The sequence below is a fragment of the Salmo salar genome, chromosome 12 (genome assembly GCF_965601325.2).
Source record: "Salmo salar chromosome 12, fSalSal1, whole genome shotgun sequence".
Classification (NCBI taxonomy): Eukaryota; Metazoa; Chordata; class Actinopteri; order Salmoniformes; family Salmonidae; genus Salmo; species Salmo salar.
In genome coordinates this window covers 42,958,643-42,979,867 of record NC_138302.1, presented here as the reverse complement: position 1 = coordinate 42,979,867, position 21,225 = coordinate 42,958,643, and the positions used below count along the sequence as shown (strand labels likewise).

The following is a 21,225-nucleotide window of genomic DNA, read 5'->3' as shown; positions in this document are numbered from 1 at the left end:
TGGTCTAAAGCCTAGATAGGATATTGTAAAGTGAGTCCTATGGAGGGAGAATGTAAAGCATAGAAATAGAATCTATAGAATAGGAAAGGAAGTCAGACCTTCAGACCAGATTCTACTTCAATTGTCTCTAAGCTTAGAGACAGAGGGATCTGGGCCTCAGCTGCCAGGCATCCAAGCCAGGTTATTAGGGTTAAATTTCCCAGTGGATCATGCAGTAAGCGATGGCTTCCACAGAACAGTGGTCTTTACTCAAGTCTTACACTAGCCATTCCAAGATCTTCTCTCTAGTGGAGAGAAGGGGGAAACAACTATTGTGAGATAATGTGTGTGTTTGAGATCAACTACATTGCAGTCAGGCCACGTAGAATCACTGCAAATCACCTTGCATCCAACTAACTACTCATTATTTGATCAAGATTAACGATTCTGCGATTCTCATCTTGCTCAAGCTGCTCCCCTCAATCACTCTGAGTGCTAGTCCACTGTCAATAGCCATAACAACAAACCGGCTATTGTCAACAGGAATAAGCATCAGTATTCTCCATAACCATTACAACTTCTGTGTACCCACTAGACCGATATACATTGTATATTCTCAGCGACTCCACGACTAGCAACCGTTCATACACAACATTCACCACACTTGATATCACAACTAATCAAATGTGTGTGGCGTCTCCTCTGGAAGATTTCCCATGTCGGACTAGCCTAGCTACCTCTGGAGTGTGCTCAGTCATGCATCATCCATCCCAATGTTCCTATTAATATTACATACATGCTGAATAATAGATAACTTAGTCCACACACTTTGTTTTATTTTGCAAATGAGTTTGCAGGTGTGTTTGCTAAGTGTCTTAGGGTTATGACCCTACGTCCAGTCGGCCACTTGGGTTTTGCAGTGGCCCTAAAATAACAATAAAACAACAGCAAACTTTTTAGGTTAGTCCCAACTCGTACTCGTATGAATACAATGATGAGTAGATAGAATTACATTATGTCATACACAGTGTTTATATATGCCACTTCAATGGCTAAAAATGGATGCCGGGTGCATTAATGGGTAGAGGGCAATTTGTGTCAGTTTAAAGCACTATTCAAAGATTATCCGGCACAAAACAACAAAAAGCAATTCATCTTTTAAAAGGCTTTCTCTGCTCCCGAGTAGCACCAGCTATCAAGGTAATGGATAGTGGAGGTCAACTCTGGATGGATTTAGCCCCGTACGGCTCTCATGGCCGCAATTAACATTCTAAACCCTGAGCCTTCTGCATTGTTGAGTGAAAATATGCATAATTCTATTCACCGGCGAATGGCTGGGATTTTGGAGATGAATTAATATGTCTGGCTACTTGATGAGCACAATGCATCCGCTGTTGAACCGCACACAGCCTCTTGATCTCCTTTTAAGGCTGTAACATGGCTGCCTTTTTTCCTGTGGTTCATTTACTTCTCCACAGGATATTACTTTACATGCTTCAAAATGCAAATTTATGCGAAGCGCTCTTCAGGCTATGAAATCTGTTTCATCAGAGCACGAGAGTACGTGTTGAAAATGCAGGGCTGCCTTCGCAGAACTGAGTTAGATATGACGTATTGACGTTCAATAATGACTACACATTATGTTTTTGTGTCACTGTGTACAATCAAAATTCTACAGCTGTGCTTGGTACCTGTATGTACTGCTCTGCTTCTCGATACTTTTCAACAGTACATGTGAATTGAGACTAATGGATTTGAATAGGGTCCAACTACTGGTTGAAGTGCTGTGATAAAGTAGGCGGTTCGTGTTTTGAGGTTGACCTAAAGGGTAGAAGTACATGAACATCTAACTGTATGTCATTACACCTGTTATCTCATCATTTCCTACCTCAGGAGCAGTATGTTTTTGTCCATGACGCCATCCTTGAAGCCTGCCTGTGTGGAAACACGGCCATCCCAGTCTGTGAATTCAGAGCCATATACTATAACATCAGCAGACTGGACCCACAGACCAACTCCAGCCAAATTAAGGATGAATTTCAGGTTAGCACCCTCTACTTCTTAACTCTTAAACTCTCTGTCCATCTGCCTGTCTATGTACCTCTGTCTGTCTGTTTGTCTGTCCTTTGCTTTTCTTCCTAAGAGGCATGTCATTAGACTTTTCCAACTAAAAGTAGTTACATTTGCTGTCTACAAGAACAATTAATTGTTTTAATCCATCAGATATTGACTCAATTATAGCATATCAATTCAGGGATTTTGGTGGGAACTCAAGTATCCCTTGTGTCGTGTCTTTGGCTATTCCGGATTAAGTGATATGACATTCTATAAAATCCTTTCTCTGTAATTAATATTGCCTGATTAAGCTAATCATGTAAATGTAATTAACTAGAAAGTCGGGGCACCATGAAAGAGTGTTTATTGAGCTGTTGTCTTCCGAATAAACTCTTAAAGACCTAGTAATATTTTACATCAATAGCAGTCAATATTAATCGTCACCTTATTTCAGTCTCATCTGAAAGTTGTAAATTCTTGGTTATCTTCACCAACCCTGGCTAACAAGTTGAATCAGCACTACAAAATTTGGTTTAATTATTTATTTACTAAATACCTAACTAATCACAGAATTACATATACACAGAATGCAAATGATGTCATACAGAAAACGTCCCTGGTGGACGGAGCCGACATGACGGCTGGTTACACAAAGGAAAGGGGGTTGGGTTTGAGTGAAAGAGTGGGAAGACTGAGGAACAAAGGGAGAAGCTGTGCTATCGTAAATACAGTATCTTATGCATTCTAAATTACCGCCCATTTGAAAAAGGAGAATGCAATAAATATTTACTCTGAGCTGCGCTTCAGTAGGTTGGTTGTAGATGCTGGCCGTGTTGCCCAACAGAGATCTTCCTAGTCCTTTGAAGGGTGTCTCTGGTGGTAAACTGGATACTTTGTAGTAACGTCGTTGTGTTAGACTGAATCCATCGTCCGTCCTTTCCTAGCCCACGTTTACAGCGGCCGCTGCTAACTCAACGGCTAGGAGGTATCACTTCTGTAGTGAATAAGAGTTCAAAGTTCATAATCAAAGCTCACGCTGAGGTTGGCTTAGTTCTGTAGTTGACATGTTAGTCCTTTTAACGTGGAACCGTCGTCCTCACGTCCTCGGAACAGCTTATTATCTGAATCCTTCTGACATCGGACTGTCACCCTAATGTACCCGGAACAGCAAGTTATTCGCCCTTTAAACGCAGAAGCTGCAGGCCTCGCGTACTCGGAACAGTAAGTTATATTTTCGAAAAAGGCTTATATAGTGGAGGGAGAGAAGGGTGTGTTTCATAGTTTATAACCAATGTCTCTTCACAGGGGCGGGCCACTGATTGCGCAGAGCTCTAACCTTATGAAAACCCAATTCTCTCATTTGGAAGCTAAAATTACATTTCATCTTTTCACAAATAGTTTCATATTTAAACATTTAAATTGCACAACAATTCCATGTGAATCTGATAACTAATGTGTAGACTTTCCACGATACAGTTTGTCATCCTATCATTAATAAGAATGTCTCAGATGACAACTGAACTGACATCATATTCATTAAGTACTAACGCATAGTTTCAACTGGTTGGATTACCGAAATATGGTTCCTTTCCCCCCCACCTTTTGATGTTCCCCGACTCTCTATGTTTAACAAAGGCTTTTCAAGAGTCCTTCAGTAGAGTCAAGAGAGGAAAGGGAGAAAGGTATTTATGGGGGGTCATAATCACTACATCGCAGTGCTAGAGGTGTCACTACAGACCCGGGGTTCGATCAAGGGCTGTATCACAACCGGCCGTGATCGGGAGTCCCATAGGGCGGCGCACAATTGGCCCAGCGTCGTCTGGGTTAGGGGAGGGTTTGGCCGGGTGGGCTTTACTTGGCTCATCGTAGCGGGCCGGACGCCTGCAGGCTGACCTCGGTCGTCAGTTGAACGGTGTTTCCTCCAACACATTGTTGCGGCTGGTTTCCGGGTTAAGCGGGTGAGTGTTAAGAAGCGCGGTTTAGAGGGTCATATTTCGGAGGACGCATGACTCGACCTTCGCCTCCCGAGCCCGTTTGGGAGTTGCAGCGAAGAGACAAGATTGAAATTGGGGATGAAAAGGGGCTAAAAAAATATATATACATTTTCTAATGGTATCAGGTATTTTTATTTGTTTTTTGTTCAAGGAAAATCATATATGACTCATTTGCATAAACACACTGGATGTATTTCCATATATGAATACATTAACATCAAGGGGTGGAACAGGCCTGCATCCACCAAAAACTTGTTCTGTATAGGCCTATCTGCTCTCACCTGCACTGTCTAGACTGCTTCATTGATTACTGTTGTTGTCATGTTCAGTTGCATAATTCAACAAGTGTGTCAATAGCAGGATAACCTTGGATTAAAAATCAACACTCTTGGATCTAGATTACACCTTTCTAAACATACTTTACATTGTTTGCAAGATCGGACATAGTATCACTATAATCCGAGTGTTCATTTTTGGAAGTTGCTTTCATTTCAGGGTATCTAATTTGTAAACATTTCAACTGTATTAAATGATTACTTTTTAATTACAAATAAATTGTACACGCATCAAAATAGTTTTCTTTCGTCTCTTTCTTGTGATGTAAGTATCAAGACGATGCGTTTAATCCCAGACTACGCTTTAGCATCAGAAAGACAATGTATTCCATTGTTTGACAGGTCATTACAAACATTTCTGTGGTTGTAGAGTTAATGGGGAAAAACGACAGGCACAAGCAAGAGTATGAAAGAGTTGCAGGAGTAAAATGAAAGCAATCAATCTAGTGATATTTAAGTGACAAGTGGATTTTGCACCCCTCAAACACAGGAAATACAATAGACAGATCCTCAGGTGAGCGTTGCTAGCCTATAGGCTTTAGCTAATATGGTCTTGTGTCTCGCGAACAACTCTGGTTTGATTGTTGATACCCTGTCGGTTACATGAGTTATGACAAAAAGTGCAGGTGTCGAAGATGAAAATATTCAGCAACTCTTGGTAAGAAAATTGAGGTTTCCTTATAACTCCCCCCAAAAATATGTTCGTTAAACCTTATAATAATTGTTAAAATAACATCCTCCCTCTCCAGACTCTGAACATCGTGACTCCCCGGGTTCGGCCTGAAGACTGTAGCGTGGGACTGCTCCCCCGGAACCATGACAAGAACCGCAGCATGGACGTCCTGTCTGTGGATCGATGCTTGCCCTTCCTCATCTCCGTGGACGGAGAGTCCAGTAACTACATCAACGCTGCCCTCATGGACGTAAATTAATCTCGCTCTCTCGCCTGCTCTCTCTCTCGCCTGCTCTCTGTCTGTCTGTCTGTCTGTCTGTCTGTCTGTCTGTCTGTCTGTCTGTCTGTCTGTCTGTCTGTCTGTCTGTCTGTCTGTCTGTCTGTCTGTCTGTCTGTCTGTCTGTCTGTCTGTCTGTCTGTCTGTCTGTCTGTCTGTCTGTCTGTCTGTCTGTCTGTCTGTCTGTCTGTCTGTCTGTCTGCCTGCCTGCCTGCCTGCCTGCTTGCTTGCTTGCTCTTGGTTTGCTTGTGCAAACCATGCCCATATGGTACTCTATAACCAGGCTCAAACATACGCTCAAAGATTTCAAATACAATTTGAAACCATGCAGGTCTGCACAACACCAATCATGACTGAGGCAAATTGTGTCAGAGACTGCCAAGTTGCGTAAAACCATTGGATTTAGCTTGGCTGATGTAATCCAACCTGGAAAAGACACAGATCAGTTAGTTTGAGATATGCCTTGGTTCTGTTGCGTTATTAATTAGAATAGGGATGTTATATTTTATATTTATTGCATTTGTTGTGGGAAATGGGGAGGCAGTGACTGGGTACATGCAAATGCAACTCAATTAGATAACAGGTAACAAAAATGAAATGTCATAGAGCAACAGCAATAAAAAAGATAACAAACAACATCATCTAACAACTGATCATCAACCAACACACCATTAAGTGATAGCGCTGTGATAAATGATAAGTAATGACTGCAAAGCAGCCTCATACAGTAGGCCCTCGTAGCAGATCTACCAAACAATACACACGCAGATCCAGATAAGCTACACAGAGCTGATAAGAAAAGAACGGCAGGCAATAACAAGCACAGAGGTGGCGTCAAATAAAGCCAGCAGTGTCTTTCTCAGACCCGGCCTGGCTGGTCTGCTTGTCTGGCAACAGCGTAATGACCTGTAGTGGGATTTCTCTTTTCAATGCATCACGATGCAAGGTTAACACTGTCCATGGGAGCACGCTGGGCTCTTTGTCCTCGCCACAAGTTGATCAGGCATTGGAAACCCACCGTGACCCTTGGCTGTTAGCGGTCCCACCAGCGTCTCTGCTTGCTCCTCTCTGCTCTCTCTTTCTCGCTCTCTTTCTCTCATCTCTCTCTCTTTCTTTTACTCTGTCTCTCTCGCTACCGGGGGCTGAAGTGTTGTGGTGTTTGTCATTGATTTTTTTCCAGAGCCATAAACAACCAGCAGCCTTCATCGTAACCCAGCACCCACTGCCCAATACAGTGGCCGACTTCTGGAGGCTGGTGTTCGACTACAACTGCTCCTCGATAGTAATGCTCAACGAGATGGATGCCGCACAGGTGTGTATTGTTGAACCCCGGGGTTCGCACACACATATGGGTGTACATACATCGACACACACACAGACCAATAATAAACCCAGGGTGTCTTACACATGCTCTATCACTCTCTATTCATCTCTATCTATCCCTCCATTGTCATTTCCTCCATCGGCTCTCACACACACAGTTTCATAGAGCAGGATAAGCCTCATAGGAGAGCTGCTCTTTTCTCTGCCCAGGGTTTAACCTCTATGGGCTAGGTGGGATGCTAGCGTGCCACCCGTGGTGCACTCCATCAACAGCAGGTGCATTTCAAGAGCGGCAAATTTGAATCCAAATAAATGTCAAAATTCAAATTTTTAAAAAATACAACTATTTTACACCATTTGAAAGATAAACATCTCCTTAATCTAACCACGTTTTACGATTTCAAAAAGGTTTTACGGCGAAAGCATAAATTTAGAGTATGTTAGGACAGTACATTTAAAAGAGTTGTGTGTAATGTTTTGTCAAGTCAAAGACAGGGTCACCAAAACCATAAAACCAGCTAAAATGATGCACTAACCTTTTACAATCTCCATCAGATGACACTCCTAGGACATTATGTTAGACAATGCATGCATTTTTAGTTCTATCAAGTTCATATTTATATCCAAAAACAGCGTTTTACTATGGCATTGATGTTGAGGAAATCGTTTCCCTCCAATAACCGGCAGTCAAGTCAGCGTCACAAATTAAATAATTAAAATGAGAAAACATTGGTAAAATATTATATTGTCATTTAAAGAATTATAGATTTACATCTCTTGAACGCAATCAACTTGCCAGATTTAAAAATAACCTTACTGGGAAATCACACTTTGCAATAATCTGAGCACTGCGCCCAGAAAAATACGCGTTGCGATACAGACTAGACGTCATGTTGGGGAGATCTAAAATCGAAAATACTATGTAAATAATCCATTACCTTTGATTCTCTTCATCAGATGTCACTTCCAGGTATCACAGGTCCATAACGAATGTAGTTTTGTTCAAAAAAGCTCATCATTTATGTCCAAAAATCTCCGTCTTGTTAGCACATGATCTAAGCCAGCCGGACTTCTCGTCATGAACGAGGGGAAAAAATATATTTCCGTTCGTTCAAACATGTCAAACGTTGTATAGCATAAATCATTAGGGCCTTTTTTAACCAGAACATGAATAATATTCAAGGTGGACGAATGCATACTCTTTTATAACGTATTGGAACGAGGGTACCCAACATGAACTCGCGTGCCAGGTGTCTAATGGGACATCATCGTTCCATGGCTCTTGTTCGGTCAGATCTCCCTCCAGAAGACTCAAAACACTTTTTAAAGGCTGGTGACATCTAGTGGAAGCAATAGGAAGTGCCAAAATATTCCTCAGCCCCTGTGTTTTTCAATGGGATAGGTTTAAAGTCAATACAACACATCAGGTATCCACTTCCTGTCAGAAAATGTCTCAGGGTTTTGCCTGCCAAATGAGTTCTGTTATACTCACAGACACCATTCAAACAGTTTTAGAAACTTTAGAGTGTTTTCTATCCATATATAATAAGTATATGCATATTCTAGTTACTGGGTAGGATTAGTAACCAGATTAAATCGGGTACATTTTTTTTATCCAGACGTGCAAATGCTGCCCCCTAGCCCTAACAGGTTAACTATCCAACGTAGCTACCAGAACCCTCAGACAGACACCCACATTGAAACCTAGCAAAGAGCACATCAATACCTCCCATATTAAAGGAGAATTTCACTATTAGGAATCTAATCTGTATTTTTGATATAAATGGCATGTTATAGTCGGGTCCAGAAACTTTTTTTGGTCTTTTAAAAAAAATGTTTTTTGGATGCCCTTGAACTCCAGAATGAGGTTCAGAAAGTCAATCTCTGCTGTAGTAAGTTTCTCAAACCAAGGGAAATTGCTAAAAACATGTCTGGACCCTTTATAACATTCCGTTTACATAAAACAAATCTAGATTTTGTTACTAAGTAGTGACATATTCCAACTGACTGAGGGTTAACTGGTTTGAAAGGTTGGAACCCTTCAAAAGCTGTAGACTGGAGGATAACCCATCATGGCCCTAAGATGTAGGTGTACCGTGCAGAGGCCAATAAGGTCAAGGCTTTTCTTTTGTATGCACATAACCTTCAATTGCTTACGCCCAGCAGTATGACCTTGCATTTGAACTCAGATGGTTTTGTTCAAATGGCTAAAGCAATGTGTAGTTTATGTAATTTTTTTCAGTGCTCCCCAATGGGTAAAATCCCCAAGTAGTCAACAACAGTGTCCACACCAGTATGTGATGTACCTAACATGTGATGAAGCTCATGCCAGAACTAGAACTACAACTAGAACAGACATTCCCATTCAAGTCAATATTCTGTGATCGGTGCACCGACAGTGATATTAAATGTACCCATAGGAGTAAAACTACTTCTAAACTCTATTCCTATTGCTAAACCCCTCTTCAATCCCTAGTTGTGCATGCAGTACTGGCCTGAGAAGAGCTCCTGCTGCTATGGCCCCATCCAGGTGGAGTTCATCTCAGCCGATATCGACGAAGATATCATCAACCGCATCTTCAGGATCTGCAACATGGCCAGGGTCTGTATCATGTTTATCACCCTGTAAATATGTACCCTCTGCTTTGAGCCCTGCCAATGCAGCTGGCGCTAACAGACAGGTCTGGCTCTGCCTGACAGAGCAGTGGCTGGTTCAGACTGATTTCATATGAGGGGGCTTTGTTCTACGGTACTACTCATTAGACCCCATTTAAATCACCACAATGCGAATCCCCGTGTTCGTGGCACATGGTTACTCTTCTGTCTCTCCTCTTCTCTGCCTCTCGTTCACTCATGGTTCTCCCACTTTAACCAGAATCACAGGCAGGCTTTGCTGGCCAGCTAATCAACGCTTAGCTCTGTGCCGGTGCGAAAAGCCACAGTGGCGGCATCTCCAATTTACCATGAAATGGTTCCATCACCACATACACAAGCGGATGACACGGCTCATGCACGACAGAATTCAGCTGACCCCCACCCTCCCTCCTCCCAGCTGGGGCGTGGAGCCAGCTGACGTCTTTATTGTAGTTGCCAGTCGTTGGCTCTGCTCTGGCTAAGGAAAGCATTGCCACAATGAGCCAAAAGACACTGGGATTGCATCAGCAGTTATTTAATAACTTGAGTGGTTTAGGTTTACAGTGGACACAGAGTTAAACTTGATTTATCTACACATTTTGGTGACGGTTATGAGGAGGAAGATTAGCATGCTAGTGATTGATGATTATAATGAGGATGCTAACTGTGATGTTGTCCATGTTGAGGATGTTTTGATACTGGCAATGACGATGATGTTGACGACAACAATGATGTTGATGATGGCATTCATTTATGATTCTCTCTCTCACTGTCTTTGGCAGCCCCAGGACGGCTACCGTTTGGTGCAGCATTTCCAGTTCATCGGCTGGCCCGCTTACCGCGACACGCCCCTGTCCAAGCGCTCCATCCTGCAGCTGGTGAGACGTCTGGCCAAGTGGCAGGAGCAGTACGACGGGGGAGACGGACGCACCGTGGTCCACTGCCTGTGAGTAGTTAAAGGGGCTCAGAAGGAGTTCAGTCATTGTATTACGGTGTCAATATTAGAACACAGTCACACATCCATGGAAGTTGTATACTCGTACGGTGTCCATATTAGGACAGTTACGCGTCCATGGACATTGGATACAAGGGCCTAATATTTAAACCCAGAAAAACGAATAAATTGCTGTGAAAATTGTGCTACTGAATGAGTGAAGTTAGTTTTAGTTTTAAACAACGCAACATGTAGACATTTACCTTACTGTTAAGGTAGTTGTGGAAGAACTTCCCTATATGTATTCTGGCTGGCCCTACTCATATTCTACACTATACTCATCTCAGACAGGATGACAATAGGGAATGTGCTCTATGAATGTATTCATCACTGCATGCTTCCTTAGTGCTGTTTTCTTACATTCTTCTAGAGCAGTGGTCACCAACCTTTTCTGAGTCAAACTTTGGGAGTCAAAAAGCAAGCTGAGATCTACCGATCAGATTTTGTTTTAACTTGACTTAAAAAATGTAAGCCTATGCAACATTAACCTAATAAAAAAATATATGTTGGAATGAGGTTTCTGCGGTAGGCCTAATACATTATCACAGCATATTGGCTATGCTTAGCCTGCTAATATTGTTCTTCTCAGACCATATTATATTTCAATACTCAAGCTTTCATAACAAAATAGATCAGTTGTATCACTTGTATCACAGCTGAGAATAAATTGAAGTCATTTAATTTTTTATTTTACTGGACTGATGGTACCTGCATCTGATGGTCAGTGTCAGCGGATGGAGAGAGCAGCAGAGGGTCTGCCTCTCAGGTCCCTGCTCTCTGCTTTCCTCCGGTGAGACTGACCAGAGAGAGGAGACACCGTCTTCCACCTGATGACAAAACTCGAGTCCCACCACATTATTTCTGCATCATGCACACATTCATGTTGTTCCTATGACCAGAGAAAGTTAAATATCCCTTGATATTAAAATAAACACGACGAGCTGCTAATAATAAAAACCCAGGCCTATCGATACATTTGGCTACTAATTTATTGCAGCTGCAGTGCTGGTTGTAGCGTGAGTAGAAGTAAGGAGAAGCGTGTTTTATGTTTTGTAAAAGTGTTGAATAATAACGTAAACATGAAGTCACTCATAAAAACAGCAGCTTTTTGCTGTATTATTTGACAGTCTCTCTGGTCATGGTTTTAAAAGTTATTACATCTCACGTAGGCTAGTATCAAACTGTGCTTTGGGGTCATGGAAGCTGTAGGCACAGTGATTTTACCTAACCGATTGGCCAGTGCATTAGGCGCACTTGAGCTCTTTAGCTCTCTAGGTACGCCGAGTAGGCAAGTTTGTCCCTTCAGATAAATCTAAATGTTTAAAAATGGGAGCCTGTCATGGAGGGCTTTTGAATCAAGTGCACCTACTGCAACCAGCGCAAGACGAATTGATTAAAAAAATAGGAGCGCAAGGCTTTATTGTTGGCTTTTCTACAGAAATGTTTGGTGATCGACTAGGAATGCCTTGAAGATCAACCTGTTGGTGACCACTGTTCTAGAGGATATACAGGGGATGGAAAGTTATTTCTATGACTCTCAATCACACTGTTTCTGTTGTGGTGAGAAAATGCTTTTAAAAGCCACATGGAGATAATAGATACTGACATAACAAAAAACACAAGAAAAATCTACAAGGTCCGTGGACCATGGCGCGTGAAAAAGATGAGATTAGAAATTATAAAGTGATAAGAGTCATTATCTTAGAATCCAAGATGGCGTACCAGTCAGACGTTTTTGTCTTCGTCTTGTCGTGTCCTGTGTATATATCTTTTTATATCTTTTTTCTTTGCATATATTTTTTTTAAATATTTTTCTTAACCTCAACTTCAACATACTTTCCTGCAATCCGCCTCACCCAATGTGGTATGGATCTGCTATTTTCTTTACTTTAAAAACCGGAGCACCCAACAAAAGCTAGCCAGCTAACTAGCATCTAGCTAATAGTCAGCTAGCCACTGCTAGCGGTCATCAGCTAGCCTTAGCCCGGACAACTCTTGCCAGTCTGCACAGCGCGATTCAAACCAGAGCATATTGGACTTAATTTTCTCCATATCTCCGGATTCCTACCGCAAGCTCTGAACCTTTTTACCTGGATCATCGCAGCTAGCTAGCTGCTATCCGAGTGGCCACTCCGGGCTAACGTCTCTGTCCCAAAGCAAGCACCAATTAGCCTAGAGCTAGCCTATGCTAGTCCCTTCTCCCGGCTAGCTGAAGAGGTCCATCAGCCATTCCTTGGGCTACAATGCCAATTTTGCCAATTGGCCTGGACCCCTTTTACTGTCGATACGGAGCCCCGCCGATCCATCACGACTGGACTACCGACGTAATCTGCCTGAGGGGGTTTTTCAACTGGCTCCTCCGTCGCGACGTCCCCTGAATGCCCATCGGCTAGCCTGCTAGCCGCGGCCTGCTAGCTGTCTAGAGCATATCGGACTGTTAGCTGAAGAGGCCCATCGGCCAATTTCTTGGGCCACTATACCTATTTTGCCAATTGGCCTGGACCCTTTTACTACACGGACCCCTGCTGATCCATCAATCACTACATACTTATCGACAGACTCAACAGCCTTGGTTTCTCAAATGACTGCTTCGCCTGGTTCACCAACTACTTCTCAGAGTTCAGTGTGTCAAATCGGTGGGCCTGTTGTCCGGACCTCTGGCAGTCTCTATGGGGGTGCCACAGGGTTCAATTCTCGGGCCGACTCTCTTCTCTGTATACATCAATGATGTGGTTCTTGCTGCTGGTGATTCTCTGATTTACCTCTATGCAGACGACACCATTCTGTATACTTCTGGCTCTTCTTTGGACACTGTGTTAACTAACCTCCAGACGAGCTTCAATGCCATACAACTCTCCTTCCGTGGCCTCCAACTGCTCTTAAATGCAAGTCAAACTAAATGCATGCTCTTCAACCGATCGCTGCCTGCACCTGCCCGCCCATCCAGCATCACTACTCTGGACGGTTCTGACTTAGAATATGTGGACAACTAAAAATACGTAGGTGTCTGGTTAGACTGTAAACTCTCCTTCCAGACTCACATTAAGCATCTCCAATACAAAATGAAATATAGAATCGGCTTCCTATTTCGCAACAAAGCATCCTTCACTCATGCTGCCAAACATACCCTCGTAAAACTGACTATCCTACCGATCCTTGACTTTGGCGATGTAATTTACATAATAGCCTCTAACACTCTACTCAGCAAATTGGATGCAGTCTATCACAGTGCCATCCGTTTTGTCACCAAAGCCCCATGTACTACCCACCACTGCGACCTGTATACTCTCGTTGGCTGGCCCTCACTTCATATTCGTCGCCAAACCCACTGGCTCCAGGTCATCTGTAAGTCTTTGCTAGGTAAAGCCCTGCCTTACCTCAGCTCACTGGTCACCATAGCAGCACCCACCCGTAGCACGCGCTCCAGCAGGTATATTTCACTGGTCACCCCAAAAGCCAATTCCTACTTTGGCCGCCTTTCATTCCAGTTCTCTGCTGCCAATGACTGGAACAAACTGCAAAAATCACTGAAACTGGAGACTCATATCTCCCTCACTAACTTCAAGCATCGGCTGTCAGAGCAACTTACCGATCGCTGCAGCTGTACATAGCCCATCTGTAAATAGCCCATCCAACTACCTCATCCCCATACTGTTATTTATTTTTCTCCTTTGCACCCCAGTATCTCTACTTGCACATTCATCTTCTGCACATCTATCACTCCAGTGTTTAATTGCTATATTGTAATTTTTTATTGCCTTACCTCCCTTATCCTACCTCATTTGCACACACTTTATATAGACTTTTTCTATAGTATTCTTGACTGTACGTTTGTTTATTCCATGTGTAACTCTGTGTTGTTGTATGTGTCGAACTGCTTTGCTTTATCTTGGCCAGGTCGCAGTTGTAAATGAGAACTTGTTCTCAACTAGCCTACCTGGTTAAATAAAGGTGAAATAAAAGTAAATAAAAGTGACACAAAGAGGTTCAATTCCAGTTTGTTCTGTTCCACACACAGGATTTATTCAAGCTTCAAAGATCCCTCATTAAAACTAATAGACTCAGCTCAAACTCACCACTCTGTTATTAGTGTGTACAGATGATGTAAAGCTTTTTGGAGCCATTGAATTGTGCTGCACTCTGTGGGTCTTTTTTAGATAAGCACTACCATGGAAACGTCTAATTTTAAGTCCAGCTTCTTTGTCTTTCTTATTTTGTTTGAATACATAGTCTTGTTACAATTCTTTGAAATGGTCCCTCTCCATATCCATGCAGTGACAGTAAATATACATTTAATTGGTTAGTTTAGTATCAGTATGGCATTTTTTGTTCATAAACCAAGTTAACAGCATTGTCAGCCATAGCCAAGAAAACAGCACCTCTCCTATTCTCATAGTCACTGGCTTCATAGTGGTTTAGCCACATTATGGACCCTATTATGAAGCTTAAAATTAGGGAGAGTGAGGATGAAAATCCATAGTGGAGACAGATTTGAAAGACCAGCCCCAACGATAACACAACACGATAAGTCCTGGATGTGATTTCTCTCCCCACTGCCCAAAATACCAAACAAAACCTATTTTGTAACAGTTCACTGTTGCTAGTCTAATCAAGTGCCCATTGATTTCTTGAGGCAAAAGAAATGCACACCTGTTTAGGCGAGGTGCTGGCTAGTGGAGTAGAACACTTGAAAAATAAAAGGAGAGCCTCACACTCTAGGAGCTAAGATGCAATAATAATAACGTTTCGACAGACAAGCTGTCTTCATCAGGGTATCAGTGTTTGTTACGCCTTAGCTTGGCTGTACCTTCACTGCTACACACTACCTGCACTCAGTGGTGTAAAGTACTTAAGTAAAAATACTTTCAAGTAACACTTAAGTCATTTTTACCTTACCTTACTGTTTTTATTTTTGACTACTTTTACTTTACTACATTCTTAAAGAAAATAATGTACTTTTTACTCCATACATTTTCCCTGACACCTAAAAGTACTCGTTACATTTTGAATGCTTAGCAGGACAGGAAAATGGTCAAATTCATGCACTTATCAAGAGAACTTCTCTGGTCATCCCTACTGCATCTGATCTGGTAGACTCACTAAACACAAATGCTTTGTTTGTAAATTCGGAGTGTTGGAGTGTGCCCCTGGCGATCCGTCAATAAAAAAAACAAAAATTGTACTGTCTCGTTTAATATAAGGAATTTGAATTCATACTTTTACTCAAGTAAGATAATTTAGTACTTTTTCCACCACTGGATGTGGCTCGGGGTTAAAGCATTTCTTTCACCTGACCATTCAATTTAGACAAGTGTGTCTGGGTAAGCATCATCTAATATTTATAAAATATTTTTATCTGGAATTTTTCCTTATTGTAGGCTAGTACAAGTTTTAGTCTTAATCTTTACTACGCTACTCACTGTTTAGCATATGACCTCACATGTGAATCCTTAAAGAGATGGGTGGGGCTGGCTTAAGAGGGTGTGAACAATGCCGAATGGGTGTAGGCAAAGGAGAGCTCTCCAGTAGGTACCAAACTATTCAAAGGTCCTTTTCTCAAACGCGAAGGTTTATCAACTTTCAAAGCAGAATAACCTTCCCATTGTTCCACAAAAATGCTGTGTATGATATACCATTTTGTAGCTATGAGTCTCTACTCTTATCCAATGTAAAAAAAAAATTGCTACATAAGGCCAATTTGAGCCGGTCAATCTCATACCAGTCCACGGAATCCAAGCAGTCTTATCAGTATACTCTGGCCTACTTGGAGTACACAGTGAGAGTGTGCTTAATTTACAATGGCAAGAAGACTAAGACAAATGGATGCACATGCTGCGTTTGCATTGCTACAAAATCTGAATGAAAATGACTCGGATGGTGGGGATGAAATGAATCATGACATCTCTTATGTTTATTCTTCTGAGTCTGATTCTGAACCTGAATCTCTACACCTCTGAGACTTGAGCGCAAAAAAAACAAACAGAACAGTGCCCGCACCACCACCAAATGAAAGCAGGAGAGAGGAAGGGAGGCACCTTTTGGATAGAACAAGCCGGTGACAATGCTAAGTGCCGATTAATTATCAGCACAAAATGTCATCACTGAGAGAGCAGACCCTACATCTCAAGCAAAAAACAACATCAGCAACGCACTCACAAGCGTTTGTTATTTATGTGACATGGACATGCTCCAACTGATGCCGTTGCATAGTCCATCTAAGCATGAGCTGACAATAGACTATTTTTGACTGGTGTCATATAAAGACTTATATTCATTATAATTTCATTATTGCTTTTGTGCTGATTTTATCAAGCACACTTGGCGCTTATAATGATGTTTAGGCTACTGATGCTTTCATCATTTAACTGCGCATTTTGCTGATCGTGCATCTTGGTGGTTTGGGTATTTTTGTTTGTTTTGTCCTTATAAAAATAAGCTGTTACCGTGTTCCAACACATATACTTTCTATTTCGTAGTTGTAACAAGGGCACTCCATGAAAAAAATGTATTGAACAGTTGAACGTTGGTGTTTTTTTGTTTTTACATATAGTCGTAACATAAACGAATGAAAATGCTATGGTGTATTTTTTTTCTTTGTATTCTGTTACTAAGACATTCATAAAAACAACCAAATTATTATTTTTCTGATAGCATGTTTTAAATAGAGAATGTTGCAGTCAGAATGACTACTCATTAGCTTGAAGAGGGGTCCTTTTAGGCCCAGCTGTCTTTATCATTCTGTCCTCCTTCACTCTCTCTGTCCTTTACTATCCCCTGCATCCTTTTCACCTCTCTTTACATTTATCTTCCTCCCTTCCTTGCTCTCGATGTCTCCTTCTCTTCCTTTACCTCTTTTTACCTTTCTGTCCCTCTTCCTAGCTCTATCTGTCCCTTTCTCATCCCCCTGTTTTAACCTCTCTCTCTATCCTCATTCATCCCCTTTTCTTCAACTATATATATATATATAATTTTTTTTACCTTTATTTAACTAGGCAAGTCAGTTAAGAACAAATTCTTATTTTCAATGACGGCCTAGGAACAGTGTTCAGGGGCAGAATGACAGATTTTTACCTTGTCAGCTCAGGGATTCAATCTTGCAACCTTTTGATTACAAGTCCAATGCTCTAACCACTAGGCTCTCTCCAACAGGACGGGTGGTGGACGGAGTGGTACCTTCTGTGCCATCTGCAGCATCAGTGAGATGATCCAGCAGCAGAACATTGTAGACGTGTTCCACACCGTCAAGACGCTGAGGAACAACAAATCCAACATGGTGGAGACTATGGTACGTTCCATTGACCACAACAGTTAGGGTGATATGGTACTGTCTAAGAGGCTTGAGGAAGGTTTCTATTCGTACCTACTATATAAGCAACGTAGGACACACACTCAGGACACACAGTTGTGGCTCTATTGGACAGGTTTTAGACCATAGACAGTAAGGCGGACACACACCACACACATATCCTCAGGCTGATGACTTGCTATGGCAGGTGTTGTTTAGCAGATGTCTCTATACCTTCTACTATAGCCTCAGAAACAAGATGCTCAATTTCACAGAACCATCTCAGGGTGGGCACAGCTGTTCACTTAGAATTAAAGCAGATTTGGTGGAAAAAGACAACTACCGTAGTAAAAATATTATTGTAGACTTTGAAGATACTGTCATAATCCTGCATGGAATTTTTATTGTATTTAGATAAAAGACGATTTGATTATCTTTGTTGTTTATCGACTGTTATATTGTTAAATTGTCTCTGAATGTTATTTTCCCACTTGAATTATGAAACAGTGCTACTCATGGAAGAGATTGATAATATTATTGTTGGAAGCATAGAGATCCCCAGTGTGCTTGAGTTTCCTTTTTATTCATTATAAAAAAAAATATCCATGAACCTGATGTGCAAGTTCACTTTCTGAGAGATAATATGAAAACGATGCCAATGTGTGACTAGTCTTTCCCTTTTCTAGGAACAGTATAAATTCTGCTATGAAGTTGCTCTGGAGGCCCTTAGCGCATTCTGAGAGACTGCCTCTCGTGTCAGTGGGACACAGTGCTGACTGCAGAAACACCAACCCATATGAGGCAGGGGATGTGTGTGTGCAACCACACACACGTGAAACTGTACAGAAGAAAAAAAACGCCCTCCACACTGGGTTAATGTGTGCACTTCTGCAAGACTGGGACCGCTTTTGTTTGTATAAAGAAAAAATTAAATGAAAACCTCAACACTTTTCTTCTTTCTTCAGTGTCCATCTTGAACTGTGATGTGATCTTGTACAGTCATTTCCTTTTTAGATATATGCCTTGAATGTTACACCCTCAATGTAAAAGTACAACCTGGAAGATTAGCTGAGATCATGGGGATCCTAATAAAAATACATACAGACCAACCAACAGAACTGATACCGCCAGACAGACGAAGACAAATAGAAGTTGGGAAGATTCAAACTCTCCCTGGCTTTGACCTCTTTTTAATGAACATTAATAACGACTGTATTATATAGCCCCCCCCCCCCCACCCACCCGTTTGAACACAAAATGGCAGATACATTTGGTAATTCTTTGGATTTTGTGGTTCTTGCAACATCTTTACATCCACGTTCACACACTAATTTTCTCACATTCGCAATGTGATGTCTTCAGTCAACGTTTTGGTTTATTTTGATATTGTGGAATGTTCTCATCATTCTGGTGTCCCATGGCTCTCGTGCTATGCAGACAATCATGAATTCCGAGACCCATTCTGGTTTTCTGCATTGAAAGTGAGAGAAGTCAGTCAACGCTTTAGCATTCTATGCTGGCGCTACATATACAGTATTCATCAAAACGTTCATGTGTTTTGTAATTTGCACTGTATTTTGCACTGCTTTACCTTCAAACATGTTTTCAACTCTTGTGTAATTTGATCGATAGTGCCATATTCACATCTTTAAAGCACACATACGATTTTAACCAAATTGTGAAGAAACGTGTCAGCAGAAGGATAGAGTGGGATAATGTTCTAGTAATATGCACCTCAAGCTTGTCAAACACTGTAGCAGCCCCTGCCCTACTGTTGCCCAACCTCAGGTTTTGGTGAGAAGAATACTTCGCTTTTCATCCTTGTTCATTCTGCGCCCATACTCTAGGAGCAGTTTGGCTTTGTCTAAGGATGTCCTAATATGGACACCATACGTGTGTTCTGCCATTACTCTCTCCCTATGCATCTAATACATACTGTTTGACATGGGAACAGAATCCAGAATCTGAAATTGTGAATCCAACTCTTGAATGAGGCAGGGATTCAATCCAAGCGCTCTAGTTTTATAGGCAATGTTACCGCGTTTGCATAAATCATATTCAAGGTAAACTGCAGATGTTGGCTAATTTGGAAATTACCTATAAATGACAAGCGTTCTATGGTGCAGTTTTGGATCTAGTCCCAGCCTGAATTTGGCAAGCTAACTGTTTATTTTTTGTTGTTGTGTGTTTTCTGTCCGTTGAACGGGTTTAGTACAGTATTGTATAGGGCTTTGTCAGTAGAATGTTTTGCTCAACATGGACAGTGACTTGAAGAAGTCTTGTATCAACGCACAGCATAGTTGTACTATTGACATGCGATTGTGGGGTGACCGAAAGCACAAAGAGAAATAGTGTTGGATTTCGAATGGAAGAGAGGATAATGCGAATGCAAGTTGTTTTCCTTTTTTTCCCGATAGGCTTTATTTGGCTTTTCATATCTCCACTATCTGTGTTTATATTTTGTTTTCCTCCTTTTTTTCTTGAATTTGTTTAACTTTTTTATTTGTCTAGCAAAGTGATATTTAGATCTGGTGATGAAATTGCCATGGTTGTTTTGTTGTTAGAAAATGTGGTAACATCAAATAAAGGGACCAAAATGTTGAACAATAGATTTGAATAATTCTTCTTTCAACACATTTCATCCACCAAGTTACAACCATGGATATTATATACAGTAAATGTCAAGCTTACATTACAATAGCATTACGAAGGTGAAACATCGATCTCAGCGAGAATCAAACAAAATACTAATAAATCAAGATCCAACCCTCCCATTTTAACCATTTAATCCCAGACACTGAATGCATACATGTGTGGACAGTGTTACACATAAAGACACATGCAAATTAACCAATTCATTCTAGTCCCATCCATTTAAGGCTGTGATGTGGCTACATTTGAGGATCTCTCATTGGGATGCAAGGGCCAATCTGGTGCAGTTTTTCATATATAACATTTTGCCACAGGGTGATTTGTATCCATTTACCCCCCTTCAACAAGCCTAAAATTATGCCATGTATTCTTGTTTTTTGAAATGAGTTTGGTAATTGGCCCATTTCATTTGCTCTCACTGAAATGTCATTATTTAGGGGGCATCTAATATATCTGCTTTAACACATAAAACAAGGGTATTCGGTGACTGGGGGAGAGGAATGCATCTTCATCACTAGAGATGGTGCTGCTAACTAATGCACGCTCATAACACCAGAAACTGAAGACAAAGTCAAATTCAGTCATCTCCAGAATGAATGAGTGCAGATAGAAAATTAAGAAATAGCATGTACACAATGCATTTGGGGCCCGCTTCCGACGTAGAAATTACACCTATAATATGCACGCCTTTCCTACATTCTTCTCAGTAGTTGGTATTCAGACTTACCTTATGAAGTTGAAAAAATGGGCTTTGTAGAGGTCGTTCCCTTGCCCACGCTGAATAAATGTAATTCAACTGTTGAAAACAGATTTTCTCATTAAGTTTTCATTCTATAGGGTTTTCAGTACATTTATTAAAAACACTCTGATCTTGTAGAATGTATTGGCATATTTTAGGGTAAGGAAAGCCTTTATGCACGAAATATATGGATGATATATAAAATCGTGTTTTGATTCATCCTGAAAGTTGTAATACTCAAGTTTAATCCATGAAATATTGGAAAGTGGAAAAAAGTGTACCATA

At 41.3% G+C, this 21,225-nt stretch overlaps 1 protein-coding gene across 5 annotated transcripts in view; it reads left to right on the top strand.

Annotated features, from left to right (window-relative positions):
* Window positions 1-20,156, top strand: part of LOC106565046 (receptor-type tyrosine-protein phosphatase T) — a 500,470-nt gene extending 480,314 nt beyond the window's left edge. For all 5 annotated transcript variants that reach the window (XM_082958989.1, XM_082958987.1, XM_014131664.3 and 2 more), the window contains 7 exons: window positions 1,873-2,022; window positions 5,113-5,286; window positions 6,494-6,625; window positions 9,113-9,238; window positions 10,053-10,216; window positions 17,414-17,549; window positions 18,236-20,156. In XM_082958989.1, coding sequence (XP_082815115.1) covers window positions 1,873-2,022; window positions 5,113-5,286; window positions 6,494-6,625; window positions 9,113-9,238; window positions 10,053-10,216; window positions 17,414-17,549; window positions 18,236-18,289 — 936 coding nt within the window. In that variant the 3' untranslated portion in view covers window positions 18,290-20,156. The remainder of the gene's footprint in view (window positions 1-1,872; window positions 2,023-5,112; window positions 5,287-6,493; window positions 6,626-9,112; window positions 9,239-10,052; window positions 10,217-17,413; window positions 17,550-18,235) is intronic.
* The last annotated feature ends 1,069 nt before the right edge of the window (window positions 20,157-21,225 follow it).